Source organism: Hemicordylus capensis, chromosome 1 (assembly GCF_027244095.1).
Source record: "Hemicordylus capensis ecotype Gifberg chromosome 1, rHemCap1.1.pri, whole genome shotgun sequence".
Taxonomy (NCBI): domain Eukaryota; kingdom Metazoa; phylum Chordata; class Lepidosauria; order Squamata; family Cordylidae; genus Hemicordylus; species Hemicordylus capensis.
In genome coordinates, this window is record NC_069657.1 from 334006601 (window position 1) to 334028843 (window position 22243).

At 41.4% G+C, this 22243-nt stretch overlaps 1 protein-coding gene across 1 annotated transcript in view; it reads left to right on the plus strand.

Annotated features, from left to right (window-relative positions):
* CCN6 (cellular communication network factor 6) overlaps positions 1-21258 on the plus strand; it is a 41519-nt gene extending 20261 nt beyond the window's left edge. The window contains exons 2-5 of the mRNA XM_053282774.1: positions 15059-15342; positions 16371-16610; positions 19055-19248; positions 20778-21258. Coding sequence (XP_053138749.1) covers positions 15059-15342; positions 16371-16610; positions 19055-19248; positions 20778-21059 — 1000 coding nt within the window. The 3' untranslated portion in view covers positions 21060-21258. The remainder of the gene's footprint in view (positions 1-15058; positions 15343-16370; positions 16611-19054; positions 19249-20777) is intronic.
* The last annotated feature ends 985 nt before the right edge of the window (positions 21259-22243 follow it).

Below are 22243 nucleotides of genomic sequence, written 5' to 3' on the forward strand. Positions count from 1 at the left end.
GAGTTCAAATCCCCATTCAGCCATGAAACTAGCTGGGTGAATCTGGGCCAGTCACTTCTCTCTCAGCCTAATCTACTTCACAGGGTTGTTGTGAAAGAGAAACTCAAGTATGTAGTGCACTGCTCTGCGCTCCTTGGAGGAAGAGCGGGATATAAATGTAAAAATAAAAAAAATAATAATAATATTTAGAGTTTTGTTTACACAATGATATTTTATGGTTTATCACTAGCTAATCTCAAACACCCACATAACTGGGTCACTGGGAGATACATATCAGGGTCGCTCCCCTTGATCTGGCAGTAAATGACTGCTCTGAAAATGCTCAAAAGTGATTTTTCAGTTTCTGATGCCAGCTAGAATGGAATTGCTAGAATGCCTGCCTCTTTGTTTTGGATCTGAGGCTCCCCGCAATTCTCAACGTCCATTCATAAAAGATACAGATATTTATATGGAGGACCATTACAAATGTGGCTCCCAATCGGCAACATGAAGTGGCTCATCTAGAATTCTGCCACCTCCGTCTACTACTTCACCATTGTGTGTAAGGTGTAGAACAAGGCATGGTCTACACATGCGGCAGAATGAGTTGGTAGAATGCTCAGGTGGTTACAATGGATGGAACCATTTCAGATTATCGATGGGTGATCACATCTCTATGTTTGTAACTTTGAACAAATAGAAAAACAAAACAAAAAGCAAAGAACTGTTCTAGACTCTTTCCCTCACATGTGCTAGTATTCTGTTTGCAGGGAGTCTTTTGCGGGGAAGCAGTCAAAAGAGTTGTGCCCGTCCCCATCTTTAGCTATATAACCCATTCACCACCTTAGCAGTCTACCTATGACTTAATTATGCTCTCTGTCTTTCCCCCTCTCATACACCATGTAAAGGGGCACATAAGAACATAAGACCAGCCCTGCTGGATCAGGCATAAGGCCCATCTAGTCCTGCATCCTGTTTTACACATTGGCCCACCAGATGCCGCTGGGGAACCCACAGGCAAGAGGTATGTGCATGCCCTCTTTCCTGCTGTTGCTCCCCTGCAACTGGTATTGAGAGGCATCTTGCCTCTGAGGCTGGAGGTGGCCCACAGCCACCAGACTAGTAGCCATTGATGGACCTGTCCACCATGAATCTGTCTAAGCCCCCTTTAAAGCCATCCAAGCTGGTGGGCATCACCACATTCCATGGCAAAGAATTCCATAGATTAATTATATGCTGTGTGAGAAACAGTTGTGTTTTTCAAATCACAAAAATGGTGTGCGTGTGTTACTTTTTTAGATGTGTGCACAGCTAGTAAGTCCTATGTTATTCCATTCTATTACTTTTCATTTTGTGTGGAAAAGCCTCAAATGCATTCTTGATCTCATAAGCCTTCTTGACTTAGGCAACAGCTGTAGATGAAGGACGTTGTTCTATGATAGTCATCCTAAATGGAGGATATTTTGCAAAGGAGAATCCATAGGCAGGCAATCCAGTATGCCTGCCTAAGCCCATTCCCCCCTCCTTTTTAAACAGCTGAAACTAAGGAAATGCTTTTAGACTCCATTTCCAACAACCATTTCCATGGAAACAGAGAACTTGATTATCCATTCATTCACACAGAGTGCAAATGAATAGTATTTGTTATCATAGTAGTAAAGAGATGTACATGTGTGAAAATCTGAAGCAAAAAGAGAGTCAGGCCTTTTCTGTTTCATGAAAATTTGAATAGCACATACACCTCATATAACTGCACTATTCAAGCACCTTACAGCAGACTGGACAAGGCAAAGGACATGTGTTAAACAATGGGGCGAGAATCTCTGCTACATTAGCATCAGCTGCAACTAGGAAACGTAAAAATGTTTCTCTGAAAACACAGGAACATAAAAACATGGATTTCACTCCGATGGCAATACCCAGGGTAAGATTCAGTACTGGAATTTGCTCTCCTTGCTGCTAAATGTGACAAGAAGTTGTTATGGTTGGTTGTATTCCTAAATACAGAGTAATCAATTATTTATCCTTTTCTAGGAGTATTCTGTGTTCTGTGTTTTAATGCTTTCCTTTAAGAGCAAAGATATGGATCCGGCCACCTTAAAGCAAGGTTCAATTAGTAAATTGTTCAGTGTTCTTCTTGGTGTGTCTCTGAAGCAAGTCTTGCTCCTCAAAGCATTCAGCTACCACTCTTTCAACAAATGCAGCTCTGGTGCCGGTGTCAGGCCAGGAGCCCCACAATTTTAAGACAGCTTAAGTGTAGCAATCAGCAGCTGGTTTGAGCTGCAGTGCAGCCATAAGGCAATATTGCTACCGTATAAAACACTAGAAGCAGAAGCCTGCAGGGCACTTTCTGGTTCAGTTCAGCTTGGAGCTCTTGGGAGAGAGATTAGCCCGAGGATACCCTTATGCTGAGGAGCGGAAACTACTCTCTGGGGTTGCACTGAAAAAGGAAAGAACAAAACAAAACTCTTTGCTTTTCTTGACATTTGCTGACAAACATTTTGCTGCATCGATACACTTTTAAACAACTTGCCTCAGTCATTTTTCACAAGCATTCCTCAAGCAGCTGGTCTGCTGACATTGCTGTTTCATAGAACTAGAATCGGGGGTGCAGATCCCCCACTAAGCAATTGAGGTTCCCCCCATTTTACCAAATTCCCCAACTACCAAACCTAATAACCCATATATTAGTGAGGAGATTCTTACAATCAGCAAAAAGTGGGCTAAGGGAGCCTAGCCTGTTTTTTGCTGATTGTCTGCTGCCACGGGAGCTGTGTGGCTCCCGGCAGCAAACCCTCCTAATTCCCCCTCCCCTTAGCTGAGGTTAGTGGAGCGAGCGACCGCTCCGCTAACCCCGTCTTTTTGATCGTGTATTGCTGCAGCATGGCTCTGAGCCGTGGCAACACATGAGGAGACCCCCACCGGGAGGCTGAAACAAGCCTCCTGGCCCTGGTGGTCTCTCCAGGATGCCCCACGCACTTGCATGGGCCATCCTGGAACTTCCAGGGGCTGCGCGGCCCCCGAGCCCCCGCCGACTCCATGACATAGCTGGCAGTAGTGTGGGCGGCCAATCCAGCCACCCAGGGCTTCCCTTCCGATCATCTGCGGGGAGAGCAGACTAAGCCCGCTCTCCCTGCAAACCCCGTTACGTTGAGTCTCACTGATTGTGAGACTCGCCTCAGTGTCTTTCTCCTCCACCAGTGTTCCCTCTAACAGGAATTTCCAGGTGTTGTTGACTACAACTCCCAAATCCCCAAAGGCCATTGCAGCCGGGGATGCTGGGAGTTGTGAACATCTGGGAATCCCTGACAGAGGAAGCACTGCTCTCCACAGTCCCCAAATTTACATGATGAGTTGATCTTCAAGCTTTCCCTCTGTCTGCACCCCTGATTAGGGGTATAGATGGAGCTGATAAATCTAGGGCCAGACAACTCTGACTGAACCTATTCCTGGAGATGTTTTCCCCAATATTTCCCCACAATATATTTCACTATACCAAGCCACTGAGATCTCCAGGAGACCTGTGAAAAGTCTTGGAGACTAATGGTGATTTCTGGACACCCCGGACCAATCTTAGAGGGTTTATAACCCTAGATGTAGCTCAGATGATAGCTACTGAGTATATTCAGTCACAGGAAGCATGGATGAGAAGAGGCTGCTTGACAATATCATCCGTATGCTTTTGTGTCATTTTACTTTGCCACATAGATATTTATGAGTTTTTCAAAATACTTCAATCTGCCCTTAGACTGTTTGCATTCCTGTGACATTTTAGGCAGAACTATTAAATACTGTGAAAGGGCTATGATAATTCCAGGATTACAGCAATATTAATGTCTTTCATGGAGAAAGTAACATATTAATCCTTCCAACTTTCGTGCTCTTTAGAAATATGGATTACTTTTGGAAGCATATATCTTCTCTGGGGACAAATAGCAGATTTTGGTGAGGAAACAGCACAAAGGGAAAGAGCTAACCTCTCACTTTCCACATACTGCAGATAGCATTGTCTCCTCTGTGGCTGGTTTTGTGAAAAAGAGACATCTAATTGAAAACATGCCTCTTAAACAACATATTCCCACAAATGTTAGGATGTCCTTTAGTACCTCAGTATTTTAGTATGGAACTGGCCCTCAGCAGAATACTGCTGAATGGAAATAAGCAGGGTGTGACAAAGTACTTGAATCCTAAAGTTGTGTCAGGTTTGCTATGTCTGGCATGGGGATGCCTCAGAGAACAGTATTACATCTGACATTCAGAACCTTGGTAACTCAACCTTAATAGTAGGATATCCCAGGCAGAAGCTTACTCTAGAATATTTATTTATTTATTTATTTATTTATCAATCAATCAATCATATTTCTATACTCCCTGATATAAGCATATCTAGGTGGTATACAAATTAAAAACACAACAAAAATGAAAACAGTATAAAACAGTTAGAATTCGAAACACTAATAAAACAAAATCACAGATAAAAGCACATTACATTTTAAAATCTTCAGTTAAAAGAGAAAACAGGTACATCTTGAGAATTTTCCTGAAAACAAACAGAGAAGGGGTTGCTCTTATTTCAACAGACAGCATATTCCAAAGCCCTGGGGCAGCCACAAAGAAAGCCCGGTCCTGATTTGGTACCAAACAAGCCGGGCGGAAAGCATAACTGGACTTCTCCAGATGATCTTAGTAGGTCTTAGTAGACTCAGGATGAAGCTGGTTTTCTGTGAAGGATTCCAAACATGTCTTAAATACCTTATGGCATTTTTATATATTTATTTCTATTTATTTACACAGTCAAACAGGTGTTATTGATTGGTTTGTTTTATCCAGACATTGAGTTCTTCCCAAGGACCTGGGATGGCTGAATTTTATTATCAATGTTGTTGCTGTTATTATAGATATCATCGCAGAATATAGGCTGTTCCCAGTAAAGTTGATTTTTGCAATTGGCTGATGGTGATTTCTGTGGCCCCTATGGTGTTGAGGTGCTCTTCAAGGTCTTTTGGAATTGCACATAGGGCACCAATTGACACTGGGACTATTTTGGTCTTCTTCTGCCACAGCCTTTCAATTTCAATTTGTAGATCTTTGTATTTGGTGATTTTTTCTATTTCTTTTTCTTCTATTCTGCTATCCCCTGGTATTGCTGTGTTGAATATTTTAACTTGTTTTTCTTTCTTCTCGACTACAGTTATATCTGGTGTATTGTGTGGCAGATGTTTGTCTGTTTGTAGTCAGAAGTCCCTTAATATTTTTACATCTTCATTTTCTAACACTTTTTCAATTTTATGGTCCCACCAATCTTTGGCTACAGGTAGCTTGTATTTTTTGCAGATGTTCCAGTGTATCATCCCTGCTACTTTCTCATGCCTTTGTTTGTAGTCAGTCTGTGCGATCTTTTTACAACAGCTGATTAGGTGGCCCACGGTTTCATCTGCTTCTTTACAAAGGCGGCACTTACTGTTTGTGGTTGATTTTTTGACTTTTGCTCTTATTGCATTTGTTCTTAGTGCCTGTTCTTGTGCAGCCAGTATTAAACCCTCTGTTTCTTTCTTCAAGTAACCATTCTTAAGCCATTGCCAAGTCTTGGTGATGTCTGATTTTCCACTTATATTGTGCAAATATTGACCATGCAGGGGCTTATTTTTCCATTTTTCTGCTCGGTTCTTGACTTGTTCTTTCTTGTAGGCCTGCTTTGTTTCATTGGTGTTGAATAGTTTCGCATTATTGACCATTTGAAGTGCATCCTCTTCACTGTCCTTGATATATTCTTCAAGGCCTCTTTTCTCCTCCTCTACTGTTTGATGGACTTGTAGCATTCCTCTTCCACCTGAGCTGTGAGGGAGGTATAGCCTATCGACATCACTGCGGGGGTGCAGAGCATGATTGATGGTCATGATTTTCCTGGTCTTATGATCTAGCGTCTCTAGCTCTGCCTGAGTCCAGTCTATTATTCCTGCAGTGTACCTGATAACAGGTATAGCCCAGGTGTTTATGGCTTGTATGGTGTTCCCACCATTGCGTTTGGACTTGAGGATTTTTCTAGCTCTGCTGATGTATTCACTTCCAACTTTTCTTTCAACTTCATTGTGTGCAATGTTATTAGCCTGGAGAATGCCCAAGTATTTGTAATGTTCTTTCTCTTCCAGGTTCTTGATCTTGCTTCCATTGGGCAGTTCTATTCCTTCTGTTTTTCTTATTTTTCCTCTGTTCATTATTAATGCAGCACACTTGACTAGTCCAAACTCCATTGCTATATCGCTACTGAATATACGGACAGTGTTTAGCAGTGATTCAGTTTCTGACTGGGACTTTCCATACAACTTCCCATCATCCATGTACAACAGATAGTTTATTTTACTTGATGTTTTAGATGTTTGGTATCCAAGGCCTCTTTTGTTTAGTATTTGTGAAAGTGGAGTCATGGTGATTACATAGAACAGAGGGGATAGTTAGTCCCCTTGGAAAATACGTATTCTCAAGCTAACCTGACCAAGTGTCTTGCCATTGATTGTTAACTATGTACTCCACATGCTCATTGCTTTTTTAAAATAAATATCTGAATGTTTTTGCTGACACCAGTTGTTTCTAAACATTTTAGTATCCATGTGTGAGGCAATGAGTCGAAGGCTTTCTTGTAGTCAATCCATGCAACACTTAGATTTTTTTTTTCCTCTTGCAATTTTCTAAAGTCATTTTGTCAATCAGCAGCTGGTCTTTTGTGCCTCTGGTGTTCGGGCAATTTCCTTTCTGTTCAACTGGAAGCTGTTTGTTAGTTAATAAGTGTTGCATTACTTCATCTGCTATTATTCCAGTTTGAACAGGGTTGGCAGGCAGGTTATTGGTCTATAATTACTTGGAACTGCACCTTTCCTGGGTCTTTCATGATGAGATGAGTTTTCCCAGTTGTTAGCCATTGTTCAATATCACCTCCTTGCAAAATGTGATTGAACTGTTTTGATAGTTGTTTATGGCAAAAGTTGTTTAAGGCAAAAGCCATGCAGTTCATTGTCACCTGGTGCAGTCCAATTTTTAATTTTCTTTGCTCTTTCACTTATTAATTCTGGTGTTATTATTAGATCTTGCATTTGTTGGTTACATTTTTTGACCTCTTTCATCCAGCCTGCTTTTTTATTATAATCTATTGGATTGTCCCATAATTTCCCCCAGAATTGTACTGTTTCTTCTTTATTTGGTGTTTCTAGGTTTCTTGCAGTTTCTCCTTCTATGCTTTGGTAGAAACGTCTCTGATTCGACTGGGATTGGAAATTCTGCCTGTGTTGTGTAGTTCTGGCTTCATATCTGCTAATCTTCTTTGTCACTGCTGTTATTTGCTGCTTTATTATTTCCAGGACTTCTCTAATTTTCCTTAAATCTAGGTGGTATTTTTGGATCAGATACTGTTTGGTGTTTTCATTCTTCAGCTTTTTGTCTTTCATATCTTTCAGTTTACTAGCATCTGATCTAAGCCTGGCGATTTTATTTTCTAATCTAATTTTCCATTTAGGTGATGTACTACTTCCTTTTTTTACAGGTCCACTGATCTTATATCTGAGCTCTTGTGTTGTTATTGTTGCTGCACTGTACATTAGTTGGTTTGTTTCTTGCAAATTATTGGTTGTTATTTCTGCAAGTGCAGCATTGACATCTTTTAATTCCTGAGCAAGTTGTTTCTTGGCAACTGTTTTTAGAGCTGGAAGTCGAACCCTGGTGGTTGTTTGGTCCATGTGCTCAGTTATTTTTTGCTTTAGTTCTTGTTGCTTTTCTGTTAAATGGCATTCGGGTTTTTGAGGTGAAGGCAAAGGCAGGTTGCCTGGTTTTGATTTTGAAACAGTTCAGCAACAGTGGCATCCTCTATTTCCAACACCCAGAGGCATATCTAGGGAAAATAGCGCCTAGGGCAAGCACTGAAATTGTGCCCCCTGTCCAAACATCTGACACCCATATTTCAAATAACTTTAGTATAATATCAGCTCAAAAATACAAGTCAAGCTCGTTAATATTTTAATATTTCAAAAACTATTTAGCAGTGGACATAGCCAGACCAAAAAATGCTGGAAAACTACACATTTCAGTATGCTGGGGCTCATGAAATACCCAAATACTATGTGGAGATGTACTTGGAAAACGAAACAGAAGTGCCTGTTTAATTCTCTACTATTCATTGTAGCATCACTATTACATAAGTTTTAAAAATAAATGTAGAATTTGACTTTTCCCAGATACTCTGAAAATAATTAAAGGATATGCAGAGTAAACTGTGTCACTGCTTGGAATATATTCTGGTATTTCAGAAAGACAGTTAAAATGAGAGAAAGAGAGCAAGAAACTTGAAGTGGGCCTTAATACTAAGGATTTCACACTGATTCAAAGACAAACCTCACCGCCGCAGCCCTTCCCGGGCTGATTTTGGGGCCTGTTTGGGCCTGCAAAGATCAGTGTGGTGGCAATTTTGGAGGCTGCAATGCATGCTCAAATGGCCTCTGTGAGGCCTGGCAAGGCCTATGGCCTTGCAGGGACCATTTGAGCATGTGCAGTGGCCATTATAAAAAAAATTTGTTTTTTAAAAATGGCCACTGAAAATGGCCTAGGGTCTTGCAGAGGCCATTTGTGCATGTGTGGTGGCCATTTTGTTTTCAACGGCCATTTTTTTTTTAAAAAATAATTTTAAGAAATGGCGCCCCCCTTCAAGTGGCGCCCGGGACACGTGCCCTGCCTGCCCCACCCTAGATACGCCCCTGCCAGCACCTCCTCCACCTGCACCTGAGCAACTTCTTCAGTTGGTGGTAATTCTTCTTCCATATCTTGAGCCTGTGTTGCTCTTTGCAGTTCTTCCAGCTCAACTCCTGTGAATACTTTATTTCTTATTATGAATCTTCTCTGGTCTGCTAGCCTTTGTTCTGTTATTTCTGTATCTGGATGCTTCTCTTTCCAAATTTGGTACATTCTTTTTAAATAACCTCGTCTAGTTGGACTAGACTTGTCATAGCAGATCATTATTTCCTTGTTGGCAGTTTTCGTATTATTTTTTGGTTAAGTGACGTTTCTTCCAGTAACCTTGCAGTCTCCAGCCCTGGTTGCTCAACTGAAGATCCTGAGTCCTGTTGCCCACTTGCCACCAGATGTCGAGGGACTCCAGCACCTGGTGCGGTCCTTGTTGACCCAGGCGACAACCAACCCAGTATAGATTTATTAAGGTTATGTCTCACCATATTGTTGATGGGAGAGGCACTCTTTGTATTATTATTATTATTATTATTATTATCATCATCATCATCATTCATTCATTCATTCATTCATTCATTCAATTTCTATACCACGTTTCCAAAAATGGCTCAGGGCGGTTTACACAGAGAAATAATAAATAAATAAGATGGATCCCTGTCCCCAAAGGGCCCACAATCTAAAAAGAAACATAATATAGACACCAGCAACAGTCACAGGAGGTACTACTTACTGTGCTGGGGGTGGATAGGGTCAGTTACTCTCCCCTTGCTTAATAAAGAGAATCACCACATTAAAAGGTGCCTCTTTGCAAGTTAGTAGGGGATTTCCCCAAATGAGTCACTGGGATAGACATTATTTCAGTCCATTGCTCTTGGCTGCAATCTATCAACTAAAACAAGTCTGAGGAAATGTAGGACAGAGGTCTCTCAGACATGAGTGCCCCCAGGACTCTGCCTGCTAGAACAGAGGTGTCTTAGCTGCTCTGTAGCCAGACCTCTATTGTTGTCTCCCTTGCTTTAATCCTGAACTAAAAGCACATTTTGGGTCTGTCATGCCCCAGTGTTGACACAAATTTTACACAGATGTATCGCTTTCAGATACAACAACCTGTTGTATCTCAGCAACCGTAATTACACCCAGTAACCTGTATGATAACTAAATTTTGTGTTCAGAAGTGAAAATACATCAACAAATGACTTAGTCATGATCCATCTGATTGTAATATTCTTATTTTGTTATTGTTCATAATCTATGTATTTGATAAAAATAAAGATTGATTGGTTGACATCCCTACATCTCTTCCAGCCATGCCTTGTTTATTTCAGATGTGGCAGGTTGTGCCCCAGAAACACCACCTCGTCCTGAGCAGAGAAGCTCCTCACAGGTTGCCAGACTAACATTTGAAAAATGAGGGAGCCTCTGGTGCTTTGGTCTCTGAATACGTTGGGAAATAAAGCCAAAGACGTTTAAGTAAGAGACACTCTATAAAGTAATGGTTCAGCCACGCTAACATAGAGAATGAGTCTCAAAAGAAAGAGTTACTTGAGAGACTCAGGATGAAGCTGGTTTACTGTGAAGGATTCCAAACGTGAATACATGTGTCTTTGTGTGGGTGTGCAGAGGAGAGTAGGTTTGCAGAGGAGACAGAGGAGACTTTGTGCACAGTATTGGCTCTGACACAGCTCAGCCTGTTCAGTCAGTCTCTGTTTTTCACTTTTGCCTTCACAGGAACATGCAGTGGCTTTTCATCCCCGCCATCCTTATAATCAGTTATACCCAACAGGTAAGTTTTCTAGAAAGATTTCCGTATGAGGACAAAGGCTGATGCTTTGGGTTTGCTCCCTGAGTGACATGTACTTAAGGAAATGGTTAGTGTATGTATAACATGGAATTATTCCTTCTTCTGAGGGGAACTTTTTTTTGCATCACTTGCAAGTCTGACATAATTGCCTTAATTAAATGGTTTATAAAATGTAGGCTTTTATAAAATCTGTACTTTTTTCAATGGGAATCTCTGCAAACTTTTTAAAAATATAGATCAAAATATAAATTATTTTCTCTCACATATGTAACATCTTCCTTCTGTTGTGCTTTCAGAGCACAACCTACTAGCAATCTTATAGAGAAACTGGGTGTTAGGGGTTGGGTTTTTTTAAAAAAAGAAAACCTTAATATACTCATTTTTCAATGGTCAATAAAAACAGTCCAAATTGCATGAACACAGGATTTATTAAATACAATTTCCCCACTTCTCATTATTGTTAATCTCCATAGTTTTCTCTCTTCCCTCATCCATAAAGCTTTTTAGAAAAACCCTTCTTCACTTCATTACATATTACTAATGATTTTACCTCAGAAATATGCTAAGTATTACCTTTTCTTAACAAGACTGCTATACAGTAGTTCTATTTTCAATTCTGTACAGGGGGTACATCTGTGTATTGTGGACAGCGTTAAAAAAAATGAGGGAAGCAAAAATAATACAATATTTAGGTTATAAACAGGCAGGTTTCAGTTGTGAATCTCTCAAGATTTTTAACTGAGCTAATATTTTAAACTAAGATACTCAGATGAACATTTTCATATGTTTTATATCCGTATAATAAAGCTTCAGAATCCAGATAAGCTTCATTTGCATTTTTTAAAAAAATATATTCTTAGGAATGTCAGGTTCAACAATATTTTGGCATAACCAAGTCGGTATAGTAAACCTTGGCATAACTGTGGTAGTATATGTTGTGGCACGTTACTGTATTACTATATTTAATTATTTGACATATTTATATCACATCTGCTAACCAAAGTGCTCAAGTCAACTTAGAATGCATTTAAATGACACTGAAGCAACCTGAATCTTAGCTCCCCTCACTGAGTGGGGCTTTCTCTCGCAGGCTGCCAATTATGTCTCTTCTGATTCTGGGTTCCCATGCAATACTTGAAGCAGCTCACCTCTGGTCTACAGAATGGTACAAAATTCATGACAGGCCAATATTTCATGAGAAACCAAATATTTTAGAAAAAAACTTTTTTGCTGAACCATGAAGATGTAATTTTTCAGGACGAAGTAGTTCTTTCACTCTTGGTATTAAATAAATGCTTGCTATTACTGTTATAGTGGTTGTGATAGTGGTAGTAGGAGTATGCCATTACATCTTCTTTTTCCAATACTGTTTGATGCTTTAAAAGAGACTTTAAGACTTGGCATGTAATATAACTCGCATGAAAATTCAATGCAAGTTTTTTTATTTTAAACTCACTGTCAAAACAACCAAAATATTGTCACATAATTGCTGTGGACTAGACCAACATATCATATGTAAGGGAGAGTAACAAAGGTGTAAGAAGGGACAAAAAAATTGTATTTATTATTACTATTATTATTACTTTTCAGCAGCAGCAACAAAATCTCAAAGTGGTTTACACAGCGAAAGGAATGAGAAGATGGTTCCTATCCCAAAGGGTTTCACGATCTCAGAAAACCCCCACAAGGGAGACACCAGAAATAGCCACTGCAGGGACACTATGCTGGGGTTGGATGGAGGCAATTGTTTTCCCTCTGGAAAATATAGGACAGCCACCACTTTAAAAAGTGCTTCTTTACACAGTTAGCAGGGGAAAGTGTTTAGGTATGGAGAAGTGGGGGAAATTTCAAAAGAAGGATGACGCTGATGTGGATCCACTGCAAATGTTTGAAGAAATGAGATGACATGATCGTGGTAACAGGAGAAAAAGTGATTATAGCCAAAGTGTTCAGTAGTAGACACTCAGGACTCTTTTCCAATATGGTTAATAGATAGTTTACTGAGAAGAACAGAACAGTGTATTCCGTTAAGAAATACACGTTTGCATTCTGGGAATCAGAGCTGACATTCCTGTGTATAGCACTTTTCCTGGAAAGATTCCTGTAACTTGTTTATAGCAATACCAATCTGCTTAAAATGCAACGGCTGTTTTAAAGTAAGCCCTCTGCTACCAGATCTTCTTTTTCACTCTCCACTAATATTATTGAGGCACTTGCAGCTATGTGCCCAGTTCTCAAATATTTGGCTTGCGTGTGGTATGCAGTTGTAGAACTCATACATAGTCCCTTGTGCCTCCTGATTAGCATCTCCTGAGTAAGCTGCTCAGCCTCCTGCATAACTTAATGTACACAAAACAGTATCACTAAAATTAGTGACATTATGCTGCACCTGTAAATGTTTACATGGGCAAGAAAAGGCTATAAACATCATTTCCTGCTAACTACTGAAGAGGCTAAATACAGCAGTTGAAGCAGTTGAGCTGGCTTCTTTTCCAGCATAAGCACAAATTAGTGTCACCTAAGTTCCACATGGGAAACTGTTGTTATTAATGATACGATGAGTGTAAATGTGCAAACAGATGTCAAGGTAGTATAGGAAGTGTCACAGGCATAGCAGAGAATATTTGCCCGAGAACCCTCTCATGCTCTATAGTAAAATCCAGCTGTGTGAAAAGAAGAGCAGAGCTGTTGGCCTGATGGTTTTTTTAAATAATGTTTCAGACAGGATGAAATTTTTTATAAAACATACATGATGACAGAAAACAGTTACTGATAAAATTCTTTCATCTTTCAGCATAATAAAACATTTCCCTCTTTCTACTTTTTCTGCTTTATGTAACTTTATGTTGGTGATTCGTATAGATTGCAAGGACTGAGGACTAATGTCTCTCATGAGACTGTAAAGCTATTCACACAGGCATGTGTGAATAGTGGTCACATGGGGCGGGTGGGGGGGGAGGCATGATCTAGCTTAACTTTCCTCCAGACAATTGGCAGTGATGTCTTCGGCACACCACAGTGCACCCACACACTCCATGCTGCTCCCAGCACAGTGATCAACAGGGACTGGGACTCATTTTCCTGGCCTCCGGATATACCAGAAGACACAGCGCAATGAGCGGAGGATGCGCCCATCTCTGTGACTGCTCATGCTGTATGCAGCCCAAGCAAACACACCACCCCGGCACCAGGGTTAAGGGTGTGTTTGCACCCTTAACCTTTGCTAAGAGCCAGGGCAAAAAGCAGGGTTAGGCTGGATGGGAATACCAGGATTGGACGCAATCCCAGCACTCCACACAAGCAGCCTTGCCCTAGCCTGGGCTCCCCTAGCCTGGGTTAGGCGGCTCCTGAGAACAGCCATAAGGTTGCATTCTGAGATGACATGAAGGCTGTTCTCGGGAGCAGCCTAGCCCAGGCTAGGGAAGCCCAGCCTGGGTTAGGTTGCTCCCGCCCAGCCTAACCCGGCTTTTTGCTTTTGCTCTGGCTTAGCTGAGGTTAAAGGCATGAGTGCACCCTTAACCTTGGAGGCCAGGGAAACGAGTCCTGGCCTCTGTTGATCCATGCTGCTCCATGCAGTGTGTCGTGTGGATCATGTGGGTGCCTGGCAGCACACCAAATACATCACTGGCAATCATCTGGGTAGAAGGTAAGCTGGATTGTGCCCTCCCCCCCGCTATTCACACATGCCTGTGTGAATTGCCTTCATGTCAGACTCCGCCTGCGTATGGAAAGCACGTGAATCAGCCACGTGGCGTTCTATAGTCCTATGAAGGCATTGCACCATGTCTGGAACAATACCTTTGCGTTGATTACTGAGACATCCAGAAGTGAAACATTTCGAAAGCATATGTTGCCTTCAGTTCAGTCCAGAGAACTAACTTTTCCTCCTGCTGTTCAAACATTAGTCTGGCAAGCTAAAGCTGCACCCCAGTCCTAGCTAGCGGAGCACAGAAATCCAATTGTAGCCAATGAGCCTTGAAGCCTCTTCCTGTTAGGGAAAAAGAGCACCACTACCTCTGTCCCAAAGAGGCTCTCGGCTAGCACAGCCTGGCTATTGCCTCACAGAGGAAAGGGGTAACTTCTGGGGCAGCGGAGGCAGCACTGCAGATGTGTTAAGGTGAGGAATAACTTTGAAATGTTTCCAGATTATGGGGCATAGTTTCCAGATAGCCTTGACATGCAGCACCTCTCAATTTTAGAAAGTAGCCACTGCATGAGGGGCTAGGTTGCTTCATAGAACATATGCCCTTCCTGAGTTGAGGCAGGTCCCACACAAAGTAGATTCTGGGGCTAACAAGGCAGCAAGATGCCCTTCTGGCTCCACATTTTTAAAAAGAGGGTGAGGAGGGTGAGCACAGGGTGGGGTGGGCATTTGGCATCTTGCACTGAGGTCTTGAGTTGGTAATCGTTACACAGTGTTGATCCCTTGTGCTAAGGGGCAATACATCTTGACCTTTTTTTTTTAAAATTAAAGTATTCACCACTTTAAATAAATAAATAAAAGCTTTCCAGCTCTCAGATAAGTCAACCTATATGAAAGCTTTCTTGCAGGGTGCAAGGCAGCAGGCAGCAGCCAGGAAAGACTGAAGAAAAGTCTCCAGCAAGCAGTGATGTTCATCAGCGCAAAGAGTTATGTCATTGGCCCTGTAGATGCCAGCGTGTACCAACCTGCACTCCTGGGGTGAGCCTGGTGAAAGATGGATGTGGATGCTGCAAGATGTGTGCCAAGCAGTCTGGGGAGATCTGTAATGAAGCAGAAGTCTGTGACCCTCACAAGGGGCTATACTGCGACTACTCTGCAGATAAGCCTAGGTATGAAACAGGAGTGTGTACATGTAAGTTTTTACTTTTCACTATTTAAAAATCAAACTTATGGTGAGAATGCAGTGTGAGATCAGACTCACTTGCATTATGGTTTTGAGTTTCACACCTGTTTTCTTGAGGGAGTTATGAAAGAAAGAAAACAATCCCGGATAATAACGTCAATCTTTATTTGCAACAAAAGAATTATATTTTTCCCTTGGGTTAGGGCGGTATAAAAATGTGCTTGAGAACTTGGGTTAGGGCAGTATAAAAATGTGCTTAATAAATCAATTAATAATTTTTTTCCATGTGCCACATGTGACTTAAAATTATTCTAATATTCTTGCTAGTGTTTGAGTTTGCTGTTGTTGACACTACATTAGAACACAGTAAGGCTCCCATACTGTACAGGCATGTGGGAGTGGGAGTGGCTTCTGAGCCCATGTAAAGAACCCCTGCACTGTTTTTGAAGGTGGGGCTTCTGTGTGCCTACGAAGCATTGCGGAAATGCAGTTTTGACGATACTCTCATCATTCCTAATTAGAGCAGTGTCGGAACTGCATTTCCACAACGCTTAGTAGGCACACAGGAGCCCCGCCTTCAAAAACAGTGCAGGGATACTTTTCAGAAGTGGCATGCATACAGCTGCTATATGCAAGGAAATCTGCACAGTATGAGAGCTACTAACTTGTGACATTTCTCTGGATGTCTGGGTTTCTACGTATCTGATGGCACTGTGCCTTTATTAAAGATTTTCAAAAAAGAGTGAAAAATGGTTAAAATAACAAGTAGTTAAATGTTTCAATATGAACAAAAGTCAGGGGGAATGGAAATAGAAAAATAAGCAACTTCCTAATGGTTCAGATAAATTATAGTGTGATCATAAACCCTGTTCTAGAACACATTTGTCAGAAATCTCATAAAGTGTACTGTATAGTGAATGTAAAGTGATTCAAAAGCATGCTAAGTTACTGCTATTATTAATGCATGCCACCTAGGAAATATTTACTTTACAACTGTTGAGGCACATATTTACTTATTTTTCCTTCACAATTTTTAGATATGATAGCAGTAGGCTGTGAGCTCAATGGTGTACACTATATCAATGGTCAAACCTTCCAGCCTACTCCTCTGTATAAGTGTTTGTGCGTGAATGGCGCAATTGGATGTACACCTGTATTTATCTCAAAGTCAGCACCTAATGAATGTGCCACACTCAAGAGCAGAAAGCAATCTGGACACTCCAAATGCGTCTCAGGACGGCAGAAAGAACAATCAACAGGTTACAGGTTGATGCCAGGTATGCAAGGCTAGACTGATTACCAATTTTCTCAATTTCTTGGCTTTTTCTTTTTTAAGTGAAGAGGAAGAAGCAGCACTTCCTCATTATTGAAAAGAAAGCATCTTCCTTGTTTCAATAGGTAACAGAAATGTCTAGTGCACATCAGTCAGCTTTATTTAGCATTAACTTTTAACTTAAGAAGCCAACATTTTCCCTACGCTCTGCATGTGAATATATTATATATATATGAGTTGTTTCACCAAAAAAGTGTGTACACTGTATGGACCTGTTTTTTATTCCATAAAGAAAGGAATAGATGCCTTCACATCTATTTACTAGACAAGCAGTTATATAATAAGCGGTTATATCCCAATCACACAAGAGTATATCATTGGTTTAGAACCCTTTTTGCTGGTTTAGAAATAGGGGCAGGGGCTTCTTTCCCTTGCAACTGTGAAGGAAAGAGAGTGAGAGGGTCTTCCTCTCCTGTGTTGAAGGTTCAATATTCAGTTGACTATGGATATTAGAATATTGTAAACTGCTTTGAGATTTTAATGAAAAGCAATATATAAATTGAATAAAATATTATAGATGCACTCAATAATATCCATATCTATAACAACCACTGAGCTGGCAGAAGGCCCATTTGAATTTGATGCCCACGGTCAATCCATCATTTGTTGAAATGCAAGTTGCTGTCCTAACAGGAATTTCTGAATATATACATCTATAGAGAGGGCTGAAAAATATACTTGTGAATTGGGGTGGAGTGGGTCCTTCTCAGTTCTTGGAATAGTGCCTGCTTGGCTCTAACAGGCTGGGAAATCCTTTATTTTAAATGTCAGGCCTTTTAGATATATTATATAGGCCTTGTAGTTATATTAAGGATCCTAGGTAGGATGGCTGGTAATATAGACATGTGTTTAATAATAAAAGCTTTTGATATACAGTATGAAGAGCCATTTAATGTTATTTTGGAAGATACCCTGCCTTGCACATTAGAAATGGGTCACAATCCAAACAAGAACAATAACACAGCGAAAGTGAAAGAAGATGAAATTAGATTAAAACAAATAGCTACGGAACTGCCTTACATACTAAAATGCTGATACTTTCTATAATAATTCAAGTAGCTGTTATTTATATGCAATTAATGCATGGTTTGCATGAAGTGTCACAATGAAGTGTTAAAACCAAGGTTTTTAATATCTTGCCAAACATCAGTCTTTATTTTAATATTTTTTACTATCTTTCCTTCTTTTCTTATGCACTCTGACCTAGTTAACAAATACCTATATTAAAAGCAATGCAGATCTTATTTTATGTACAAACATATAAATATTAAAACACACAACTTTGTAAACTTGCTTTATTTATTTCAGATCTGTGCCAGGCTTTTAAAATTTGCTTCCTGCACTGAGATTCTTAAGCTGCTGCTTACTTCCCAGGTACCCTCACATTTCTGCTCTATCCTCTAAGCTGTGCATACTTTAAATCCTGTCAGTCATCGTCTAGCACTCCACCAGGATTTGCTACATGGAGATTGTAAAAGGCAGGTTTAGTATATATAGCTATTAGGGCTCGGAATCTTTGGAAGTGGGAAATGGAAGGGGGGGACACCCCTCTTCAAGTTCAATCCTCTTAAAGAAAAGCAAATTTATGCAGAACAAAATCCAGCACATGTATTTTGGTAAGTGCAGGACAAGATGCCCCTAATCCATTTTTACACAGGTACCTGAGCACAGGCTATTTGTTAGGGCTTATTCAGACAATGTTTTGCTTTCTACAGCAAACCAGGAGTGACAACATACAACAATTTAAGAAAAGTAAGTTGTAAAATGCCCAAATCTTAGAGGACTGAGGTTCCCACGTTGCTGAAACATTAATGGGAAATGAGATGGTACAAATCCATTACCCATTTCTGCAGCTTTGTAACTTAAATACAAGGAAATCCAAAGGAGAACCTGAAATATTGGATCATTCTGTTCCATAAACTACCTGGGCCAGGCAGAGAGCATCTGCGCCTCTAGCTGCCCGCTCACCACCGCCTCCCCCCACACTACCTGTCACCTGCCCGCCCACCATTGCTTCCTCCCCCCGCCCCGCTTCTTCCTTCCCCCCACCCACCCACCTACGTCTTCCTTCCCCTGCCCCCTCTTCCTTTCTCTGCCGGCTTCTCCCCCCCGCCCCATGCACAGGCTTCTTCCCGCCTAGCTGTCACCTGCCCGCCATTGCCGTGTTGTCACCGTTGCTGTTAACTGCTGCCATCCCACCCCCGCCCATCCCGTGATTATCTGGCAGCTCTCCAGACTCTCGCGAGAGCTGCTATGCATGGGATTAGCCATGGGTATGTCTTAGAGAATTAAAATATATAGATGGTTTACTATTTAGTTCAGATCAGGGTGCAGTGATAGCAGTACAGTACTTTAAAATTTAGTTTAAGCTATATTTCTGTCTTTTAGCTTTCAGAAGCGCACCACTTGCTTTGAAGAAGAAATGCTGGATACAGGCAACTCCATGGACCCCTTGCTCCCGCACCTGCGGTATAGGTATATCTGATAGAGTGTCCAATGAAAACAGTAAATGTGAAATGAGGAAGGAAAAGAGACTGTGCTATATTCAACCATGCCAAGCAAAATTTCCCAAGATGCTAAAGGTAAATTGTAGTGCAGGAGTATGCTATGTTCACTTTAGGCAGAAAGCATTAGTTTTCAGAACCATGATTTTAAAGGAACCAGTGTATGTCGGGTCACAAGAAGAGAGGTGGTGGAAGTCGTCTTGTTAGCCAACTGTGGGAACCTGGGTGGATTATTCCACTATTGCTTTGAGAGGGTGTGTGAGAAAGCAAGAGGATTCATCCTGAATTTGAGGACGAGGGAGAAAGGGATAACAGCCCATCCTGAGCCAATATTCCTGCTGATATGGGATACAATTCCCAGAGAAAGGTATTATAGTATACAAATGCCTTTGAAGAAGCGCATCTTCATGCTCAAAGTGCATCAGATAATGAACTGATTAATATTCATTCAGCAACAACAGAATCTGGCTGCCTTTCTTTTTGTAATAGCAGCCCATCCCTCAGAAACCTCTGGGCTCTCCACACCCCCGGCCCCTTCTAAACATCGCTCCTATGCCACAAATAGAAATAATACTAACTAGATGATCAAAGGGGTTTTTTTTTGTTTTAAAAAGCTTCTCCCTGCTAACTGGGCAAAGAGGCACTTTTTTAACATGGTGATTCTCTTTTATTTAGCAGGGGGGAGAGTAACTGGCCCTATCCACCCCCAGCACAGCACCTCCAGTGACTGTTGCTGGTGTCTACCCTGCTTCTTTTTATATTGTGAGCCCTTTGGGGACAGGGAGACATCTTATCTTCTCTCTATATAAAAGGCCAAGGATGTGCTTGGCAAGCCCCACCCCCACCACAGCTGCAAACAATGAAAAGGTGGGGGCAGGGCTTAAACATAGACCAAGGCAGGAATGGTGGTGGAGATGCCAATGACAGGGCCTGGCACTGGCGGTAAAAGCTCCTTCCGTGGGCCTGCATTTCGGGGCTCTCAGAACCATGGCTCACATGGGCCATAAAGACTGATCTGTCATTTGGGCAGCAGGCGGGCCCACAGGAGGAGGTTTTGCCCCCCTTTCCACCACCAGTGCCCTATCAGCACCCATTTTTTCCACTGCTATGGTGTGTTTCAAGGCGGGAGGGGAGGCAGTGCAAGAAGCTGGATTTGTGGGGTGTGGGAGAGACAGGAATAACTAGCATAAATATTTGTTGTTGCTGCATGACTGGTGGTTCTGGGATACCTTCAAATCAGAGCATATAACAGATATTCACAGGCTGGATTCCCCAACTGTGACATCTGTATTAGGCTCTTAGCCCTGCCTCAAATAGTGGGCTAGCCAATCAGCTGTCAAAGGTAGGGTGCTTGGATGTGATGCATATCAAGACATTTCTGGGCTGCAATCACCAAGGATATTTTCATCTCTGGTAGGTGTCACAGGGGTCTTTGAAATGCCAGGATGCTAACCTTCATGGTCTCTCATAATGTGGACTTAAGCTGCCAGCACTGCACAAAAGCTTGCATCTTAATTTCTTCTTTGCTGTAACAGACCCTAATATAATTTGGTACAACCTCTGCTATTTAAATATGTAATAAACTTTTTTTCCCTTTCAATTTTAAGATACCTAAAGGAAAAATATGTCAGCCTACATTTCAGCTCCGCAAAGCAGAGAAACTAGCCTTTTCTGGATGCACAAGTAGACAAAGATACAAACCTACCTTTTGTGGAATCTGTCTGGACAAGAAATGTTGTATACCCAACAAGTCTATAATGATTACAGTAGAGTTTGACTGCCCTAAGGAAGGGTCCTTTAAGTGGAAGATGATGTGGATTACATCTTGTCTTTGTCAGAAGACATGTAATGACCCAGGAGACATATTTTCTGAACTCAAGCTTTTATAGATATAGCTAAGTGGCATTAAGGAAGGGAAGGTGTTTATGTGTCTCTGCCTACCTGAAAAATTTCTTCATACAGCACCGTTGGTAGTATTAGCAGGTAGATGTGGCTGAAACTGCAGGTGTTTAATGAACCTGCAGAATAGCTCATTCATGCAAGACAGAGATTACTCACTTCAGAACATACAGGTGAAACTCGAAAAATTAGAATATCGTGCAAAAATTCATTAATTTCAGTAATGCAAATTAAAAGGTGAAACTGATAAGAGATAGACGCATTACATGCAAAGCGAGATAAGTCAAGCCTTAATTTGTTATAATTGTGACGATCATGGCGTACAGCTCATGAGAACCCCAAATCCACAATCCCAGAAAATTAGAATATTGTGAAAAGGTTCAACAGTCTAGGCTCCAGGTGTCCCACTCCAATCAGCTAATCAATCCATAACACCTCCAAAGGGTTCCTGAGCCTTTAAATGGTCTCTCAGTCTGGTTCATTAGGAATCACAATCATGGGAAAGACTGCTGACTTGACAATTGTGCAGAAAACCATCATTGACACCCTCCATAAGGAGGGAAAGCCTCAAAAGGTAATTGCAAAAGAAGTTGGATGTTCCCAAAGTGCTGTATCAAAGAACATTAATAGAAAGTTATGTGGAAGGGAAAAGTGTGGAAGAAAAAGGTGCACAAGCAGCAGGGATGACCGCAGCCTGGAGAGGATTGTCAGGAAAAGGCCATTCAAAAGTGTTGGGGACTTTCACAAGGAGTGGACTGAGGCTGGAGTTAGTGCATCAAGAGCCACCACACACAGACGGATCCTGGACATGGGCTTCAAATGTCGTATTCCTCTTGTCAAGCCGCTCCTGAACAACAAACAACGTCAGAAGCGTCTTACCTGAGCTCAAGAAAAAAAGAACTGGTCTGTTGCTCAGTGGTCCAAAGTCCTCTTTTCTGATGAGAGCAACTTTTGCATCTCATTTGGAAACCAAGGACCCAGAGTCTGGAGGAAGAATGGAGAGGCACACAATGCAAGATGCTTGAAGTCCAGTGTGAAGTTTCCACAGTCTGTGTTGATTTGGGGAGCCATGTCATCTGCTGGTGTTGGTCCACTGTGCTTCATTAAGTCCAGGGTCAACGCAGCCGTCTATCAGGAGATTTTGGAGCATTTCATGCTTCCTTCTGCAGATGAG